The sequence below is a fragment of the Rhinichthys klamathensis genome, unplaced genomic scaffold, assembly GCF_029890125.1.
Source record: "Rhinichthys klamathensis goyatoka isolate OS25496 unplaced genomic scaffold, OSU_Roscu_1.1 h1tg000191l_1, whole genome shotgun sequence".
NCBI classification, from domain to species: domain Eukaryota; kingdom Metazoa; phylum Chordata; class Actinopteri; order Cypriniformes; family Leuciscidae; genus Rhinichthys; species Rhinichthys klamathensis.
The window spans coordinates 713,516-732,403 of NW_026606717.1; the positions used below are offsets into that span (position 1 = coordinate 713,516).

The 18,888-nt window shown below is 39.3% G+C and overlaps 1 protein-coding gene across 9 annotated transcripts in view; it reads right to left on the minus strand.

Annotated features, from left to right (window-relative positions):
* Positions 1–18,888, minus strand: part of nrxn2a (neurexin 2a) — a 452,348-nt gene that overhangs the window by 15,981 nt on the left and 417,479 nt on the right. For 6 of the 9 annotated variants that reach the window (XM_056262001.1, XM_056261997.1, XM_056261998.1 and 3 more), the window contains 2 exons: positions 3,527–3,698; positions 196–285 (listed from right to left, as the gene is read on the minus strand). In XM_056262001.1, the coding sequence (XP_056117976.1) occupies positions 196–285; positions 3,527–3,698 (262 nt within the window). The remainder of the gene's footprint in view (positions 1–195; positions 286–3,526; positions 3,699–18,888) is intronic. The other 3 variants (XM_056262003.1, XM_056262002.1, XM_056262000.1) reach the window with 1 other exon arrangement.

Sequence of the window (18,888 nt, forward strand, 5' to 3'; positions counted from 1 at the left end):
TGGATTTAGCTTGTATGTGGGCAGCCACAATTCACAGTTTGTTTTGGCCCACTGTATGCCAATGGAAAAGGTTTGATTTTTGTGGAAGTTTATAATTCAAAATGGCTCGCAGCTTTGCGGTTTTAAGGGAACTGCACCTCTTACAGAGCCTTAATAAGTCATTAAGTCATTGTTTAATTAATCCATTTTTATTACCTTTGTCGAGTAGCCACTCGTCAACTACCCGACCAAGTCTGTATGGAATTCTTTGCCTGGCTATTGCAAGCCGTTCATTATCAATGTTCCCTTCAAAGAATTTAGAGAGACAGATAAGAGGTTAATATCTGGAAGTTCAAGCGTCACATGGTTAAAAACATGGCAACAAGACTATCAAGTTTAGCAAGTTAGGAAGTCTAAACGAGCTTTATGCTGGTAGTTATGTTGTTTTAAGGTGGATTGCACTTAGTTATTAGACAGTTTAGAAGCTTGAGACTAATTAGAGCATGTTTAATTCTGTTTAGAAAGCTTTGAGGACATATTTAGTGATCGTTTATCTTCTAGTTTTGGTCTGTTAATTGTGACGTCATCTCAGCGAATAATACTTGAGGAAAATTTCATACAATCAATAGGACAACAAAGATATCAGTGATAACATGTCACATATTATAATGTGCAGTAGTGTAAAAACTGCTCCGGAAGACATTTTCTGGTCTCTACAAGAAATCAGAGTACGAACAATGCAATCAGTTCTGAATCTAGTATCAACATCTCGAGGTACCTGCATAAATTAGCACACGTGTAATTATAAAAAGACACAAAAGCTGTAATCAACTCGGTGTCATGGCAGCCAGATAAGAGACCGTTCCCTTTTTCTGACAGATCCCTTCATCAGAGCTAAAATGAGCTTGTGGGTCCTGTTACTCACTCAAAAGAACAATCTCTTCATTTCACCGTTTTCTCCTCTCTGCTCTCCACCATTGTCCTGTCAAAATCCACATGTTATCCTAATACCTCTTATTACAATGGCTTGGTCAATATTTGTTGCCACGCAATGACGTTTATGTCTTTTAAAATATCACTATACAACTTTGCAGCGGCCGTGACATTCCCAGAACCTTTCCTTTATCAAATTCAGTACATGGGTCAATGACATATAAGAGTGTTCATGATAAAGAAAATTTTTAAATCTTTTAGAAAATCTACTTTAAAGCATGTGCCAACTTCTAAGAAAAGAACTCTTTGAATTAATGTTGTTTTCATACAGTATGATTTAAAAACTTTTGTACCATTTTCAATAAAACTTAATAACCAATTTCAATAAAACTCAACATTTAATGACCATGTGACATGGTGTGTGTGTATATATATATAGTACAAATGAATGAATGCATAATAGAGATTCTAAGAAATAATAATAAATCAAAATATCAGATTATGATTTTTTTCTTTTTACTTTACCCCCCTCAGAAATGTAAAAATGTATTTTAATTAAAAAAATAAAACCTTTTTGTTTTGTTGAAAAATATGCTCATCCTAAAAGAGGTGTATTTAATAGACAACAAAAAAAGATGAGTATCGCCATTGACCCACATACTACGAAAGTGCAGAAATTCAGACGCAGCCATTAATAAGTCATTTTGCAGTTAAAACTATTCTTTCTTGAAGAAAGATGTTAGTATGCCATGTGTTAACAGAATTCTTTTGACATACCACATACTGTGTCATGTTCCTTCTGTGACAGTCGTGTGAGATACAAGCCTTTCCGTTCGTCCTACCCACCCTGCAACCTGAATGAGGGCCAAACCACCCACTCCCATAAGCCTGTTAAAAGAGCTCATGTGTGGCAAATTCTGTGCTGAACCTTCAAAGAAAACTTGAAATAGGTCTCATCCGTGAGTAAGCGACAAAAAAAGCAAAAACAAACCAATCAAGTCTGTTGCATTGCTATTCACTGATTTTCACTAGATTCTTATTTATAAGGCAATGTAATGGTGTGCTGAGCAAAATACAGAGGCGAGGGGTCAGTTGTGCCTGTGTCCGCAGGGAGCAGCAAATCTGCCACCGGGGAACATATCCGGTTATCTAATCCTCCGTTTTAATTAACTGAATTAATCGAGCCCACTAATCTAAGCGATACACAGCCAGCTTCGTGTACACACGTGAGCTTTGCGAGTGTTGGATGACACGCAAGACCAATATCATCGTTTTTAAATCCCCAGGATGACAGGTGCCACATAAAAGCCGTGCCATTCCATTTAAATGCGCATAACTCAGTTTTAAAGGAAGCATGACATGACTGTGACGACTTTGAAGCTGGGCTTTATCCCTGCGCTTTGGAAAGGCCGCCCCATCTGACTCTCACCACCTGAGGGGGCTTAGGGGGAGACTTGGCGGATGGGAAGCCTGTGTCGCAGCAGTAGAAAACCAATTTTCCCTTTCAGAAATCAGACGAAATCTCAAGCCCGAGCCGCAGGGACGCAGTGCCATTCAACCACTGGCAATTTCGAAACAAGACCCCACACGCAGGGGTGGAAGGAGCGTAGCAGGTGAGCAGAGGCGCCGCTTTATTTGGCTAGAGCTGTATTTTTGCAAAGGACTTCTTGACGCTGCACTAACCTGGTGTGAAGCAGCACATCTGAAAAACCGATTGAAAAACGAGGACGGGAAAGACAGGATTGCTATTAGAGACGGAGAAAATGTCTTCCTGTGGAACAGCATCTATGAGAGGAAGGCAGCTCCCTGAGCACACAGTGGGGAGAGAGAGAGTTTGCTCAAGTTTAATTGGAAAGCACACAAGGCCAGGGGACCGCAGAGCGAGATGTTTGTATAGGACGGGGACGGTTCACGGGAACGACCACTGCAGGGTTGAGATCATCAATCAAGGCTTGTTACAAAAGTTTAAGGGTGTGCAATATCAGTTTACGGCGCCGGCTATACCACAACTTGGGATATTCGAGGGTACAAAGAGCAACCTGCGAGAGGCGTTTTGGCTAACGCTAAAAAATGAAAGCGCGCTTTGAGGTTCAAAGTTCGCACGCAGTTCAGGGATGGTGGATCTTCACAGGCACAGAGACACCTTCTTCAGCCCGCCTAGAGAAAAGCTGGCTGAAGTTGAGAACTGTAAAGGATCCAAATCCATCTCGGGCTGAATGTATTAGGCAAGGCAGCTTGGGGGGAAATGTGTCAATTTGCATTTGTTATTAGATTGTGCATGCGGTGGTTATCTAGGCGCTGCATGTGGTGACTCATAAACTCTCTTGGAAGAGTTTGAGGGTAAAAATGGCGCACTTCAAACCTAAATAATTTGCATTTGAAATTATAAATCAATTTGTACCCCTCAATAAGGCATGCCTCCAACATGGATGCAAATCCAGGCCAAGTGCTTCAAACAACGTCGCAGTGATTTGCGAGTGGAAATATACAGTGTCTCTCTCTGACCCCATGTGTCCAGTCCCAGGGGAAGCTGATCCCAGTATTTCTACCAACCACACGTGTAATGGGATTCCCCCCCCCCAGATGGCTTTCCCCATCCTCCGCGGGGACTTACCTGATGGGAAGCGCTCAATGACGGGCTGGTTATCCACTTGGAGGGTGGCGTTGCCACCGCTACGTGTAAAGCGAACCACGTGGTACTTGCCGTCGTTCACGGTAACCGCAGGCTCATCTATGGTGATGTCATCTGTGCCCACATTGAAGATCACGCCGACCTTCCCTTGTTCCTGTGTAAGAATGGACAATTTATTTATAGGTGGACATTGAGGCTGAGTCATGATGGTTGACTAGTCGATAAGTGAGGTGACTAGTTTACTTAATTTTTGTCCAAATTAACTAAATTAAAACACAGTTAATTTCACTATCACTTTTTTACTATCACCAATTTATTTAATCCTTTTAATAATAATGTCCAACAGCGTGAACACATACATCACAGGTGTATTCTTTTTTCATTGACATTGTAGTGGAAACAAGAAAATAAAATAAAATCCTTTGTCTTCCAAAATGTAATAACTAGCATTTAATGTACCATAAATGCACACAATTATATATTTTTGGACATAAGTGAACAAAATTACAGCTTGTTTGGAAAATAAAAAAATAAAATAATCAATAAGTCCCATAAGTTGAAGAAGCCACCATATACATGTATTTTTTAATATATATATATTTTAGAGATGCATTAATTAGTGTGCTGACAGCTAGAGAGTTTGCAAAGTATGATTGGGTTCAGGTGAACCTGAAACAAGGAAGCCCTGCAATTAAACAGGGCTTTCTTTAAGACCAATGAGTTGACTAGTTGTTCAGGCAACCACCAACAAGTCCATTTTGAAAATATATAGTTGTGTACGTGGATATAACAGTTAGATATAACATGCACTATCACAAGACCTAGTATTGGATGTGACAATAAAATGAAATGAATGATGGCGAGAGCGATGGGGAGTATCTTGCGAGCAAAGAGAAACATCTGGTCATGGTACAGTGGCTCACCCTTGGGAGAGGAGCTCAGCAATGTCCTTTGTAATGCAGGAGGGGAAATGGTGTGTGTGGCTCCGTTTTGCATTCATCACCGCTCTTTCTCACAAAGGCAAGCACACACACGCACACTGACTCGCCAGCTACTGACATCCTGACATGTATAACTACTGACAGTTTCCTGCTGTTTTTATTTTAACAGTGATTCATTCCCTCCCAAGAACACTTTCACCTGCTACTAGCCAACTCTGGGTGGCGCACTTGAGCGCTCAACGCCTCAGAAATGCTACCTTGTTCTTATAGTCACATTTTTAGCGTGTACCATGTTACTATTCCACAGCTTTAGCATGGGCCACTATCAGTCTCTGGAAACAGCCAAAGCATCAATAAAAAAGTGCTTGTTCTCTCTGACAAAGCCACAGATTGATAAAACTTCCACACACGTTTAGAGTTTGGATATATTCCTTCCTTCCACTGACCTCAACTGACAGGTTCTCATTGAGATGCTGATGTCTGACAAATATCAAACAGAGCATGAGGTGAATGCAGAGTGTGTTCTGGAGTCTAAAGGGCGGAGATAAAAAACTAGCGAGTGTGTGCTAATGCTAGTCTGATATTGACATCTCCTCACCATACCAATGAGGGCTAATCTACTGAATGAATACACAAGAGGATTTTAGCCAAATGTTAAACTATACTTTCATACAAAAGTCGAGCTAAAACAACAACAACAAAACAAAGAAGAGAATGTGAAAGTGTTGTTTTCATAGAAAGAAAAAGAATCGAATGAATTTTCATGCTGGCCCAGCCTGGTTTTTGCTGGATGCTGATTCTTTAGATGCTGATTGATTCTTACTGGTTAAGCAAGTTAAAATGCACAACAGTATCCAATACTGCTGTAGGTACTTCAACAGCTACAATGAGTAACTGAAATTCCTCCAAAAGGACTAATTCAATTTGAATGTCACCTCAGTTCAAACGCCCTTTGCCGTTACAGACTCACTGTACCATCACAATCCATTTTGTTTAAGTAAATCCAGGTAGAAGAATGACAGGAAGGAAGAAGGTTTTTTAACAGAGGGTTTAATGCTTCAGTTGTTCGGATGGAACCATGTTATGAAACACTTTATCAGTCTCCTCACTCACCATTTTGCATGACTAACTATGACAGAGGAAGCCAATTGACAGGCAATTATGAATTTTACATTTGGATAAACTGGACCTCTTTGCAAAAATATAAGAACGATGACTGAGACACGGTCCAAAGACATTAAGGGCCAGATTTACTAACAGCGTGCGCCAACGCAAGCCCTTTTTTGGCGTTAAAAAACTACTGTTAGGATTTATTAAAGATGTGCAGTGAAAAATTAGCACTGAAAGGCGTGGACACAGTTATTTTTCCAGCTGACCCTATTGCATATGCATTTGTAGAAGTTTCCCTTTCAGATGCAAAATTTATTGGAGGAGAGTATTTAAATGAATCATGCAAGGGGATTCATGGTTTGCACTAGTCAATTTACTGGTATTTGCGCCATTATTTACCGCCCAAAGAAAAGCATATCTTAAACCAGACGCTAATTTGCACCGCTCCTGGTAGATTGCGTTGGTCATTATGGACCGTCCAGCTGCGTCTGTGTTCTTTCATTTGCGTGTCATTAGGTCAGCGCTTTTTTTTTTGCGTTCTCCCGCTAATTTGCCCTGTTTAGTAAATCTGTCCTTAAAGCTGCTGTAGGCATCTTTTGTAAACAAATATTTTTTACATATTTGGTAAAACTGTCATTATGTCCTGACAGTAGAATATGAGAAAGATAATCTGTGAAAAAATCAAGCTCCTCTGGCTCCTCCCAGTGGTCCTATTGCCATTTGCAGAAATACACGCTCCCGGTCAGAAACAACCAATCAGAGCCAGGAGGAATGTCTTAGCAGTGTCAATCACGCTCGTGTACGCGCTGATCACACCCCTCTCTTGCACAGCACGTACCGTCGTTCTAACCAAACACAAGATTGCCGGTGTGCCGCAGCTGTGCTAATGGTGGAGAAACAACCTAAACTGCCAATTGCTCATAAAACAAAGACAGAATTAGACAAGAACCCATTAACTCTGTGTCAAAACTCTAGCCGCGTAACATGTAGATAAAATGTCACGCACTGTGCAAAGCAACAATTGAAACCTGCTAATTCACTGGCTTGTCATGTTGCTGAAATAATGTGGCGAGCAGGACGAGGTCGAGGGACGTGAGAGCGGCGCGAGGCCGGTGGCGTGAGTGATAATGAACGACACCTGTGACGCACCGGTCTCGTATCTCTCACGGAGGAGCGGAAGCATAAAGGAGGAGCGACGACAGTGGAGAGAGGAACAGGCCTGATTTTACGTTGTGGTTTTATGTTGTTTTGTGTGCCAGCAGTCGTCCGTGAGGAGCTGCTGGCTTATACTTTCATTTTGTATTTGTTTATTTAACTTATTATTAAACTTGTTGAACGTTCGCCGGTTCCCGCCTCCTTCTTCCCATAACAACTGAACCCCGTTACAAATGTACTAGCAAACCTTATCTAGCATTAGGCCTACATATCGCTAGAATAATTACTTATTATATGTTACGTTAGTTACCGTTATATTATCTTACTAGTTATTTATAACATATAGAAAGGGTGCAACGTTATAAAGTTACATTACAAGTATTGCAAAATACGTAATAATTTGAGGACCAAGTTTGTAGTCAAAGTATGGGCAGGCCATAGTCAATGTAAAGCATATTGTTGATGTTTCGTCCCTACTAGTGAATGTGCCATAATAACTGTTTATCCGCCGTCATCGGTGGCCCTGCTTACTAGCCTGCGCGTTCACGGCAGGCTCCGCTGTGGGGGAGGAGCTGTGGAGGGAGGTCTGTAGCGCAGCAGAGAGCAAGGGGGTGGGACCTGTAAGTTGTGCTTGTTCAAATTTTCAGGCTAAGTCAACGTTTTCTCAAAACGCCCTACTGTAGCTTTAAGCATTGAAGTTTTGAAGTGTCCTCTAAAGAACTTTTAGCCCAAAATCCTCTGTCCTCAGCAGGAATTAAAGACAGGAGTGAGTGTTATTTGTTAAACTCAGCTGCAATGGAGATATTGAAGGACAGAGTGAAGAGATGAATAACGGATCCTTTATTCTAAACTGCACAACCTGTGGCCCCAAGTAAGGGGCCGATTGGTGCCCTAAGTGCACAATGACCTCCTAATCTCATGACCATAACAGACGGCCAGCAACAGGCTAATGCAAGCTATCATTCATAGAGAGAAAGAGAAATGACAGTGATTTATGATCCAGAGCCTCTGTGTTTGATGCAATACTGATGATGCATATGAGTGAAGGGCATTGTGGGTGACTAATCTCTCTAGAGGCCGGTGCTACTGAGGCAGGACAGAATCACCTGTCAACAGGCTGTCACTGCTGGCTAAAGTGCAAAACACCTGGCTTTAATGCCCAGATGCCAAACATCTGAAAAAACAAAATAAAACAAAACTGACAGATGGATTTTTTTATAAAGGGCAGAAGATAATGTGAATAAAATGCCCAGATAAACAAGGGCAGAGAAGGATACATGCTCTAGGGTGAATTTTCTGAACAGTTGTGCCACAAAAATCTGCATCTTAATCACAAGTGTAATCTACTTTACCCAGACACAACCTGCACTGATTTAGCAGAAGTTTGCTGCATTCTACACAATCTAACACAATTAAAATAAGGGGGTGATTTTATTGCAGGAGTTTTACACTATTTTTCTCAGAAGTAGAGAGAGACACTGTACAAAATGTCTAACCTCCCCAACTCAAAATTTTCTAGTGACTGGTCACATCTAAATTTTTCAATTGGCCCAAGTGAAATTCTGCAAATTTAATTGTATCACTTTGCAGAATTTCACTTGGGCCAATTGAAAAATTTAGATGTGACCAGTCACTAGAAAATGTTGAGTTGGGAGGTTAGAAATGTTTACAGTGTAACAGCTTTTCATAAAAATATATTTCTGCCTCTATATTTTAGAATGACAAAGGTATCATCATATCTAAGGGTCCATGGCATCAAAAGGTTTGAACCCCCCCCCCCTACCCCCCCAAATGAATGTATACTACAGCAAACATAACAGCATTACAGTTTAGGTAAGTCATAAACAGAGCACATGTAACTTGGTGAATATAATCTCCCACACACACTGCAACAGTCAAACTGTCGAGCTACACACTGATTTGCCCTTGCGCTGTAATAAAGCTCCTCTCTCTCTCTCATATGGCCTCTCAAGCACATCAGCCCACTGCTCCTATCTGACCCAGGTCTGACCACACACGCACTGAGCTGCCACATCCGCTGCAGCTTCTATTTGAGCTTGGAGAGTGCGGAGTGTCTAGGAAGGAGGTGGAGCATTATGATAGAAGCTGATGAGGGCAGAAGTTGAAGGAGAGGACAAAATCATCCCCCTCCACTCTTTCACTGGCCCCATGCCCTGTGGGTAACCCCACTGCTGCTTTAAAATGGATGATGTCCTCCACACAAGGTGAGTGAGCGAATGGACGAATGTGTAAGAAAAGATCAAAAATAATAATTTGTGTCTATGTGATTCTATGTTCTTGAAATGTGGATTCAAGGTGTCATATTTGTGTTCTTTTCAAGCAACTTGAGAGGAAAACTTTTTCATTTACCATATACATACAGTAATAGTCTACCCACTGTCTGAATATTTTAACTTAGTGCAACAAAGTATAATTAACCTAAAATGGATCTGCTAGATAGATGAAAAAAAGTTAAGACAAAAGCACAGCAGTGTACTGCATAAGGAATAGGGGAAGATGTCCTCCTTGTAATATACTGTATTTAGATATGAATTTAGCATGAATGACGATGCATCATCTAATATTTTAACACAAATAAATGGAAAAATTAGCTAATTGAATTGTTATAGCACAAAATAATAATAGTAGTAAAAATAATAATAAAACATGAAAGGAGGCCATATTGCTTTAACTACTGGGGTTAAATGTCCTCCTACCTTTTTCAGAATATATAAAATACAGTATATACCATGTGATATAATGAACAATGTATTCATTTCTTTTTTAAATGTACCATTACAGGTACAATATGTAAGAATTTTGTATCAAAATGTCCAAAAAACACTTGCACAGTCTTATATATTACTTTCAATTATGCACTTCCATTATCCTAAATGTTTCCAAGAATTTGTAAATTCAGAGAAATTCACAATTTTAAATAGTGCCCGCGTAATATCCGCGTTATCCCTGGTTTCCGCTTGTACTGCCATAGTAACCATGGCGACAGATGTGGACAACTGCGTAATGTTTAGCGGCACGCTGTTGTTGTTTGCGTTCAAACATTATGGACCATGGCAAGCAGGCTTTAGGACAAAAGGAGAACTAAAACGAGGATCAATATCGGCGTGGCGTTTTCGAGATGCCGAGAGCTTCGCGGTAAACTTTGACTTGACAGAGTGCTCTTGCATGTGCTTTATTAGACAGGTGAGTAAATAACAAATCAATGTTTTATAGCTCAACATGATGAAATGTTAGAATGTGATCAGTACGATATTCTAATGTTGATCTAGCTGCTAGTCTCATACAGCCAACAAACTAACACATAGAATAACTTTCAACATACTCAAATGCAGTTTAGTATGATAGTGTGGAGTGACCAAGTGAAGCAGTGCTGCGTTACCTCACAAGTTTAATTCGTCAAATAAACTGACCTGTGTGACTGATTAATCCAGCACTTGCGGGTAGTTCGGTAGAATTAAATGTCCTTATTCCTTTATATCCGTGGGACTCGCGTGTGATATCTGTCTCTCATTAGCAATCGCGATCTGCTTCATACCACAGTCATGTTAAAAAACATGAATGTTTTTACTCATCATGACGGCAAGTTCCATGATTCCGCTTATCACTGTGTCATCAATCTACGCCTTTGTTATTGTAAGAGGTTAGCTTTAATGTAAAATATAAATTTTTATCAATGTAAAACACATATTCTATGTAAATTTATGCATTTTGACAAAGTAAATACTTGAATAATGAATTTTATATAAATAATTCATTATATAATTCTCTGAAATATATCCAGATTTAATGAGATTTTGTAACATCACTAATATTTCAAAATAAATAAACTAAATTTATTTTTGACTATTTTGCGGTAAATGCGCTTTAAAATTTTCAGAATTTTATTATTATTTTATTAGAATCAAAATTTTACATAAAACAATGATATATATATATACAGTGTATATATATATATATATATATATATATATATATATATATATATATATATATATATAACGATAGCTGCATTAACTAACATTAACTAATAATGAACAATACATTTGTTACAGTATTTATTCATCTTTGTTAACATTAGTTAATACAAATACAACAGTTCATTGTTAGTTCATGTTAGCTTCCGTCCATTAAATAATACTAACAGATTAGATTCATATTCAGACAACATTGGATTTTAATAATGTATTAGTGAATGTTGAAATTGACATAACTTCAACATAACACAAGATTTAAAAAATGCTGTAAAAGTATTTTTGGTAACACCATAACACTTTACAATAAGGTTTCATTTGTAAACATTAGTTAATGTATTAACTAACATGAACTAATAATGAGCAATACATTTGTTACTATATTTGTTAATCTTTGTAAACGTTAGTTAATAAAAATACAGCTGTTCATTGTTTGTTCATGTTAGTTCACAGTGCATTAACAAAAGGATTAGTAAATGTTGAAATTAACATTAACAAAGATGAATAAATGCTGTATAAGTGCAGTTCATTATTAGTTCATGCTAACTAATGTAGTTAACTAATGAACCTTATTGTAAAGTGTTACCGTATTTTTCATTGTTAGTTCATGTCAACTAGTGTAGTTTACTTCTGTTAACAAATGGAACCTCATTGTATTGGTCACATTACTTGCCACTAGTACTTGGGATAAGGGTTATGTCGGATAGAGCAGTTTTTTCTCCTCCTGAATGTTTGGCTTTCAATGACCTATTGAGCGTCCTGCCATTGAGTGTCAGCTGAATAAGAGATTGTAAGTGAAAGCTCCTGGTTTTGAAAAGCTTTGCTAGACCTCACCAGAAGTCATGTTTCTCCCACTATCCCATGTTGGCACAAACCTCACCAAGACCAGCTACACTCTCCTTCTCATTACTTAATCTTATTTTTTAAACCCTTATAAAGGATTTTGTAGGATGAGTGCTGTTCAACATGGGGAAGCTCAACACCTTTTGTACCATTACAGCCCAGCAGGACATGATTTATCATGGCTGTAGAGCTGCCAGAAGAGACGGGGTGGCCCAGACGCAGACATCTGCTCGCTGCTTAGTTACTGTATCAGATACTGCAGATAGTCTGGAGAGATGGGAAACAGACAGTGCAGAGCTTTGCAGTATTGCTTAGATGTTTTTTTTTTTGTGTGTGTGTGTGTGTGTGTATGAGAAACGAATGGGAGAAATAATACTGCTCAATATGGCATCTGTAGAAAGGGAAGCCTGCCTTTCATTTAAAGAGCCAATTGCTTTTTTTGTATAGAGGCATTATCTGTTTATTTTTTAAACTAGAAAGCATTTGCATTAGCTTGACCAGCCTAAAATACATGTTGTACCATAATTTGAGCTGAAGAAATTAAACCTATGATAATCAATGCTTCCAAAATGTAATGCTGATTAGAAACATACGATTGAAATGAAACATCTTGACACAGTTTTGGAGATTTCAGACTTTTCCCCATTAAGGGACTATGAGCAACACGTCTAATCTAAAATAGCTGAGCGAACTGATCCGCCTTAAAGGGACGTGTAATGAAGTTCTGATGGTGTTATGTTATCTTGCCAATAGGTCAGATATGAAATCTGAATCCAAACTGGTCCCGTTGTCCCTCAACATTCTGGTTTCCTTTCACTACCCACCCTATGTGTGGGGGGAAAAAACAGGCATCAATTCTTGGATTAAAAACCTGATGAATACACACAATTTCAACTGATTGAAATCAAGCAATCAAAATGTGATATCAACCATCATGCCTCTAGAAAATACACACATTTAGCCTGTATGCTTCAAAGCACTTCATAATGGAGATGCCATTGTTTTCAAAATCACTGTTTAAGGATCGCCTCCTGCTCGAGACTGCAAGAGGTTAACATTCATGGCAACAAAATGATGGCTGCTTCAAAACCACCCAGAGGAAAAATAACCAGCTGGGAAAGATTCATTACCTGTCAGCATTTACCTTCCCAGAGAGCCTATGACCACTATTCAACTCTGCATCTTGAGACAAAAGCTAAAAAATCATACTAAAAAGACAACTGGCAGCCCGCAGCGATTCAACTCCAACATCTCTGCTCCGAATTGAGGCAGACAACCTTGTTTCGTGGCGACGTGTTTACGTTCTCTCCCTTTAAAATGGAATAGCCTTCTTTTCATTTGCATGAGTGCTTTGAAAACGCCTGCCCTACTTTCTGGAGGAGCAAAGGCGAGGTAAAGCGGAGGAGACAATGACTATTAAGGAGGCTAATTTTGAATAAGAGAGCCTGTAAACCCTTGAGGCAAATTTAACCACAGGCTTTTGTTCTGCCAGTTCAGAGTCTATCTGATAAGAGACAGGCTGCTCTGCATATTACCGATAACACTAATTAAAGGTAAACATGTCTTCCCGATCAGTGTGTGGAAGGTGGGCAGGGAGCGTCGAGTGAGGGCCAGCGATTGTGACCTTTGGCTGTGCTGCTCTAACGCATGGGCTCACCTGTCTGTTTACACACACACACAGCGGGCTAATGGGAGTCACTGAACATGACCTTCACAGTCAATCGGAGTGCAGAGATAGGCTTAAAGAGACAAGTGCCATTGTTCTCACAGGGGATTTGATTTTTAAGCACTGGGTAATTTGACAAAATGAAATGAGCTCAAAATCCATGTATTAAGTCTTAAAGTGACAGTAGCCTAAACCTGCTGCTGTCTGAGTCCTTAATGTTAATTCAAACAACAAAAGACAAAGAGAAAATCACTCGCTGCTCTTGACTGAGTAACTTTAGTAGCTTTAATAAGGTTTTATACAAGGAAGACTATGCACTGTTATTTTACATTTGATTACTTTATTCAATTTCAGCAGGTAGCATTTCTTAGTATTTGTTTCTTATTTACTGACTCTTAGATTTAAGTCGACTAAATCTATTGTAAAATCTTATGATATTTAGTTGACTAAACCTAGATTAAAACTAAAACAATTCAGATGACTCAAATATGACTAAAACTAAATGGCACTTTAGTCAGAAGGCTATGACTAAATCAAAATGAATACTGATTCATACTATATAGAACAGGAATGGGCAACTCCTGCAGGGCCACTGTCCAGCAGAGTTGAACTCCACTCTAATCAAACACACCTGAACAAGCTAATCAATGTCTTCAGGATTACTAGAAAACTACAGGCAGGTGAGTTTTTATCAGGGTTGGAGCTAAACTCTGCAGGTCAGTGGTCCACCAGGACCGTAGTTGCTGATATAGATTCCTGATATAGAACATACTTTTTTGGCATTCACAATGTAATTACTTATTCAAAATAAGTACCTACTACTCAGAGTATGCAATTTTGGATGCAGCCAAGAGCTGCACTGTGGCCATAAGTCTTGAAACCTTTAGCTTCATGTTAATGGCAACTTTGGGAAATGGGTGCTACAAGAGTTTTCATTAAGATGGCGCTCTAGAGGTAGATGACTAGGACTCATATTGGCCACATTGGCTGGTAATGAAACACATCCTTTTAAGTCTGGATGCTGAAAAAGCTTTTCACTAGAGTGCATTTTTATTCTTGGCATGTCCCACATAAAATTCATGTCTTTTTTTTCTGCAGTTGAACGCCCTGCCACAATACAGCCTACTCTTCTGGTACTTTCCTCTTAATGAGCTGCTCTGTTTTTGTGTGCGACGCGGATCTGATGCAGGAGCCCACTTGAATGCAAAGTTATTAGCTACCCTCTTATATGGAATAATGGAATTTCTTTTTTTCCATTACTGAATTGCCCTTGTCATTTGCCGTTTTGGGTTAGTGTTCTTAAAGTTTCATGACGACACTGTCTCATGAGATTTTCAAATGAAAATGCAGTGTGGCTACAGGCCGTTTTGTCACGTAAAGTGTCATGACCTGTGGCTTTGTGGCTGCACTGAGTCAGACCTCCTAATGTGAGGAATGAAATGGCCTTAATCCACTAGACTACGTCTAGACATCTTGCTGCATGGCCCGGCTCGCCCCACAGGCGACCAATGTGACTGACTGTTGGTAATAGGACAGATCAACATTTTTGCAAAGAGAAAACAATCTCATGAATGGTAAGGCTTGACAGGAGGGCCCTAGTTGTTTCGGTGTAAATGAGCTAGGTGTCCAAGAGACCCATCTTGAAGAGTGAATAAAAAAAAATTATTTGTACAAAACAAATGAGGCCCCGGTAAGTTATTGAAATTCTGGGGAGAGGATGGAGAAAACAAAAGGATAGAGGGATGCTATCCTCAGTGCAGCAGAGGAAGAAGAGAAGAGAGTCTAATTAAAGTCTGGGCACAGGCTGAAGGACTGACTTGTGACTAATCTAGCCTGAAGGCACATCTCTATTGCGGCATGCACATGGGCAAGACGCTGCAAGCAAAAACAGTCTTGTGGCCTGTTTATATTGCAGCGCATGTTAATATTGCATTGAAGAGAGGCAGTAATTGCAGGTTAAGGTGGGCGGCTAGGGAACAGGGGGAGCTTTGAGGAGTGGGGGGGCGGTGGCTACAACTGCATAGCTACACATTCTCACAAATTAATGTTTTTTCCTGCATAGAGAATTAGGCCTACAAGGTGGTGGCCTCCGTCAAATTTCGTGCCGCCTCCGGCTCTCGACAAAACTCAGACAAATGCTCAGATACCCTTTTTCCACCGTAACCATTCTGTTGCGGATTCCCAGCCTGTGTCCATTCTCAAACCGTATAGTTTGCCGATAGTGATGTGCGGATAATAATCCAGATAACACATGGCAGGGCTCGACATTAACGCGACACGTGTGTGTGTTTTAAGGGACAAGTGAAAGAGAATTTTACTTGCCCAACCGGACAAATGCCCCGATTAAAACAATTTTCTATATATATATATATATTAAAAAAAACCCCCAAAAACTAGGGAATCACCAAAAACATGAGGATGATTCTAATTTTATTTCATTTATGTAAGTGGCGATTGATAGCCTATAGTTGATAATATATAGGCCTACCTAATGTAGTGATGGTAACAAAGTTCCGCTGTTGAGGCTCGCGCATTTATTTATAACATATTATACAGTTAAGAAACATCACGCCAGAGTGCTGTTTTCCTGAATACCATCACGATTGAAACCGAGACACTGATTTCATAACAGTTCAATAAACAAATAGTTAAAATTAAGTAACTTACATTTTAGACGCAATGACTGTTTTTGTTCTGTTTCAGCAGCGAAAATAGTTCCAAACAAAGATCACAGCAGATTTTCATTACTGAATGATTCAGCATTTTGAACTAATCGGTTGAGTCAAAGATTCAATTACCCATTCATAAACTGCCTCATTTTGAATAAATCTGCCGTTTGAACGAATCGTTTGAATGAATGACTCATTCATTAAGACAGTCGCCTGATGCCCGCCGCCACCTACTGGCGGTTTAGTTTCAAAGTAACATTCTTTTCAACATTCCTTATTTGTATATTAAAAAAATACATTTTTCAATGTAAATTATTTAATTTGATTGGTAACAGCCCTATAGTGTCTTCTTATTCTAATTGAATGTATTGATCAAAATTAAAGCTGCAGTCCGTAACTTTTTTGGGTTAAAAATTTTCTAAAATACTTTTTTGAGCAAATACATAACCAGCCAGTGTTCAAAACTCTCTGCTTGCCTTAGCTCGATTCAAAGCGGTAAGCTTGTAATAATGTTTTTAATTCCAGTGGTACTGGTGGATTTCCGCGGGAGATTCGAGCATGTCTTTGCGTCATTACGTCACATCTGTACACATAAAGAAGAGTCTCGGCTAGTATCGTTAGATTTAATCAGCGAAAATCAAAGAATATCATAGGTTTGGGCGGTTGGGGGTGGATTATTTATTTTTAACAGCGGATTCGGGTGACTCAAAGTGCAATTTATCTTTAAAATGTAAAAAAAATTTCCACCTCCGCCTCGTCTTGAGCCAGGAAAAACAACGGTAGGATTCAGGGCCGGAGTAAGGTATTGTGGTAACAGTGGACACAGCGGTCTGAGGGTCTTCCTACCCAACCATGTACCCATCTCATCCGTTTGCAGTCTTGTCCTGACATCTTAGACCATGAAAACCTTTACACGGCCCTACATGGTGCTGTTGGACCTGTGCCCAAATTCCCATATGGTAATTCTGGCCCTGATAACACTTTATAATAAGGTTCTATATGTTAACATATGCAGAATGCATTCATGAATAATGTATTAGGGTAGTATGAGTTTTTTTCCTTTTTTTTTCCCTTCATTTTATTTACAGCATTTATTCATCTTCTTAATGTTCATTTAAAAATAATATACACCTGTTCATTCTGCAGAAATTATAGAAAGAATATATGTAGAACTTAACCAATAAATAAATAGATTTGAACTAATAAAACCATATTGTAAAGTGTTACCAAAATAACAGATTTTCAAGAAAGACAAATCCTCACAGAAAACATCTGTGATTTAACATGATTCTTTTTAGTTATCATCTATTTTCCGTCAAAAATCATTCAAAAGCAAATCACAATGCACACTAAATTTAAAGACGATTCAAACCAGATTTAAAGGGATAGTTCAACCAAAAAAAGGAAATTCTGTCATCAATTACCCTCATGTTGTTCCAAACCCATAAGACCTTTGTTCATCTTCAATACACAAATGAAGATATTTTAATGAAAGCTTAGAGATTTTGATCAGCGCACATTCATAGAGCACATCAAATATGAGCTTCCGTTTGTCAAATTTGATTAGCTCTATGTATGTATTGATCAATGTCTACATGTAAATTAAATCCGTTCATCATATGTGATTGTGTCTCTTTAGAAGACTATTTAACTAAATTCATGCATACTGTATGCATTAATTTTATGATCTCTTTATGAATCCTTAAAGTGTTGGGTGAATGGACAGGGACAGAATTCGATTTTTTTTTGAAGATGAACAAAGGTCTTATGATTCTGAAATGACACGAGGGCGAGTAAATGACAGAATTTTCATTTTTGGATGAAAAAATCCCTTTAACTAACTAGTGCTGCCTGTCTGTACGAATCTATTCCACAATGCTCAAGTGTTTTAGGTGGTTGCTAGGGCATTGCAGTTGCTTATAATTTTGTTGTGAATGATTTTAGTGCATGTTATGCGGTTGCTAGGGTATTCAGGGTGGTTGCTAGGTGGTTACTTAGTAGCTCAAGCCAAAAGAGCCCATTCCCATAGTCTCTATGATATTCTCTGCACTGGACAGGGCTCAGATTCTCCTTTAATTCAAGTCACTCCTTATATGGTTGCAAGTCTCATGTTTGTAGCGAAAATGTTTTAATAATAATGGCAATATATAATATTACTGATGGAATCTCTAATACACATGGTTTTATATGGTCTAAAAGAATCAACATACATGAGCTTCTGCAGGGAAAAAGAACAAATAATCTTATCCACTTATAGGAAGGATGAGGAATGTCACCTTGTACCTCCCCCCTCTCTCAGTGTCCTTTATGCACACAAGCGCAACTCTGCAGTACCGCCCCAGGCAAAATTCCCATTCCCCAAAGGCGTGCCGTCTCGCATTCATTGCGCAGTTAGAGGCTACGACGGGTCGGGTTCTGACAGTGGCCCTGCATATCGGACGACAATAAATCATCCGCCTGCACCGGGCCCGTGGACTGAGAGCCGAGGAGGCACATCCTCTTTATTTAGACTTTTCCTGCTGAATCTCAACAAGGATAGCAGAGCGAATGTGATTCGGAGTGCTGGAAGGAGGGTGAGATGATTGGTCGGGTGTGGGAGGAGATGTAGCACAGGATTGTGGGATACATAGGTGGGACGAGACATCTACAGTAAGGCAGCAGGGTCACCTGTGTCGCTTTCATTGAGTAATCACTGTGCAATAGCTTCGGTTAAGAGAGTCTGATATGGAGTAGCAACTGCGGAGTAGAGAGTAGGTCCACAGGACTCTCTAAACCACTTTGTCAATGCGAGAGTGACAGCTAGAAGGACCGTTCACACCCACACACACTCAGACGCATACACAAACACTCTCACAAGAGCACTGCACGTAATATAGAGAAAAATGGGCTAAAATAATATAGAGTATCACCAAAAATGATTTGGACACAATGGCTACACTTAAAATGTATGAGTATCACTGGATTAGAT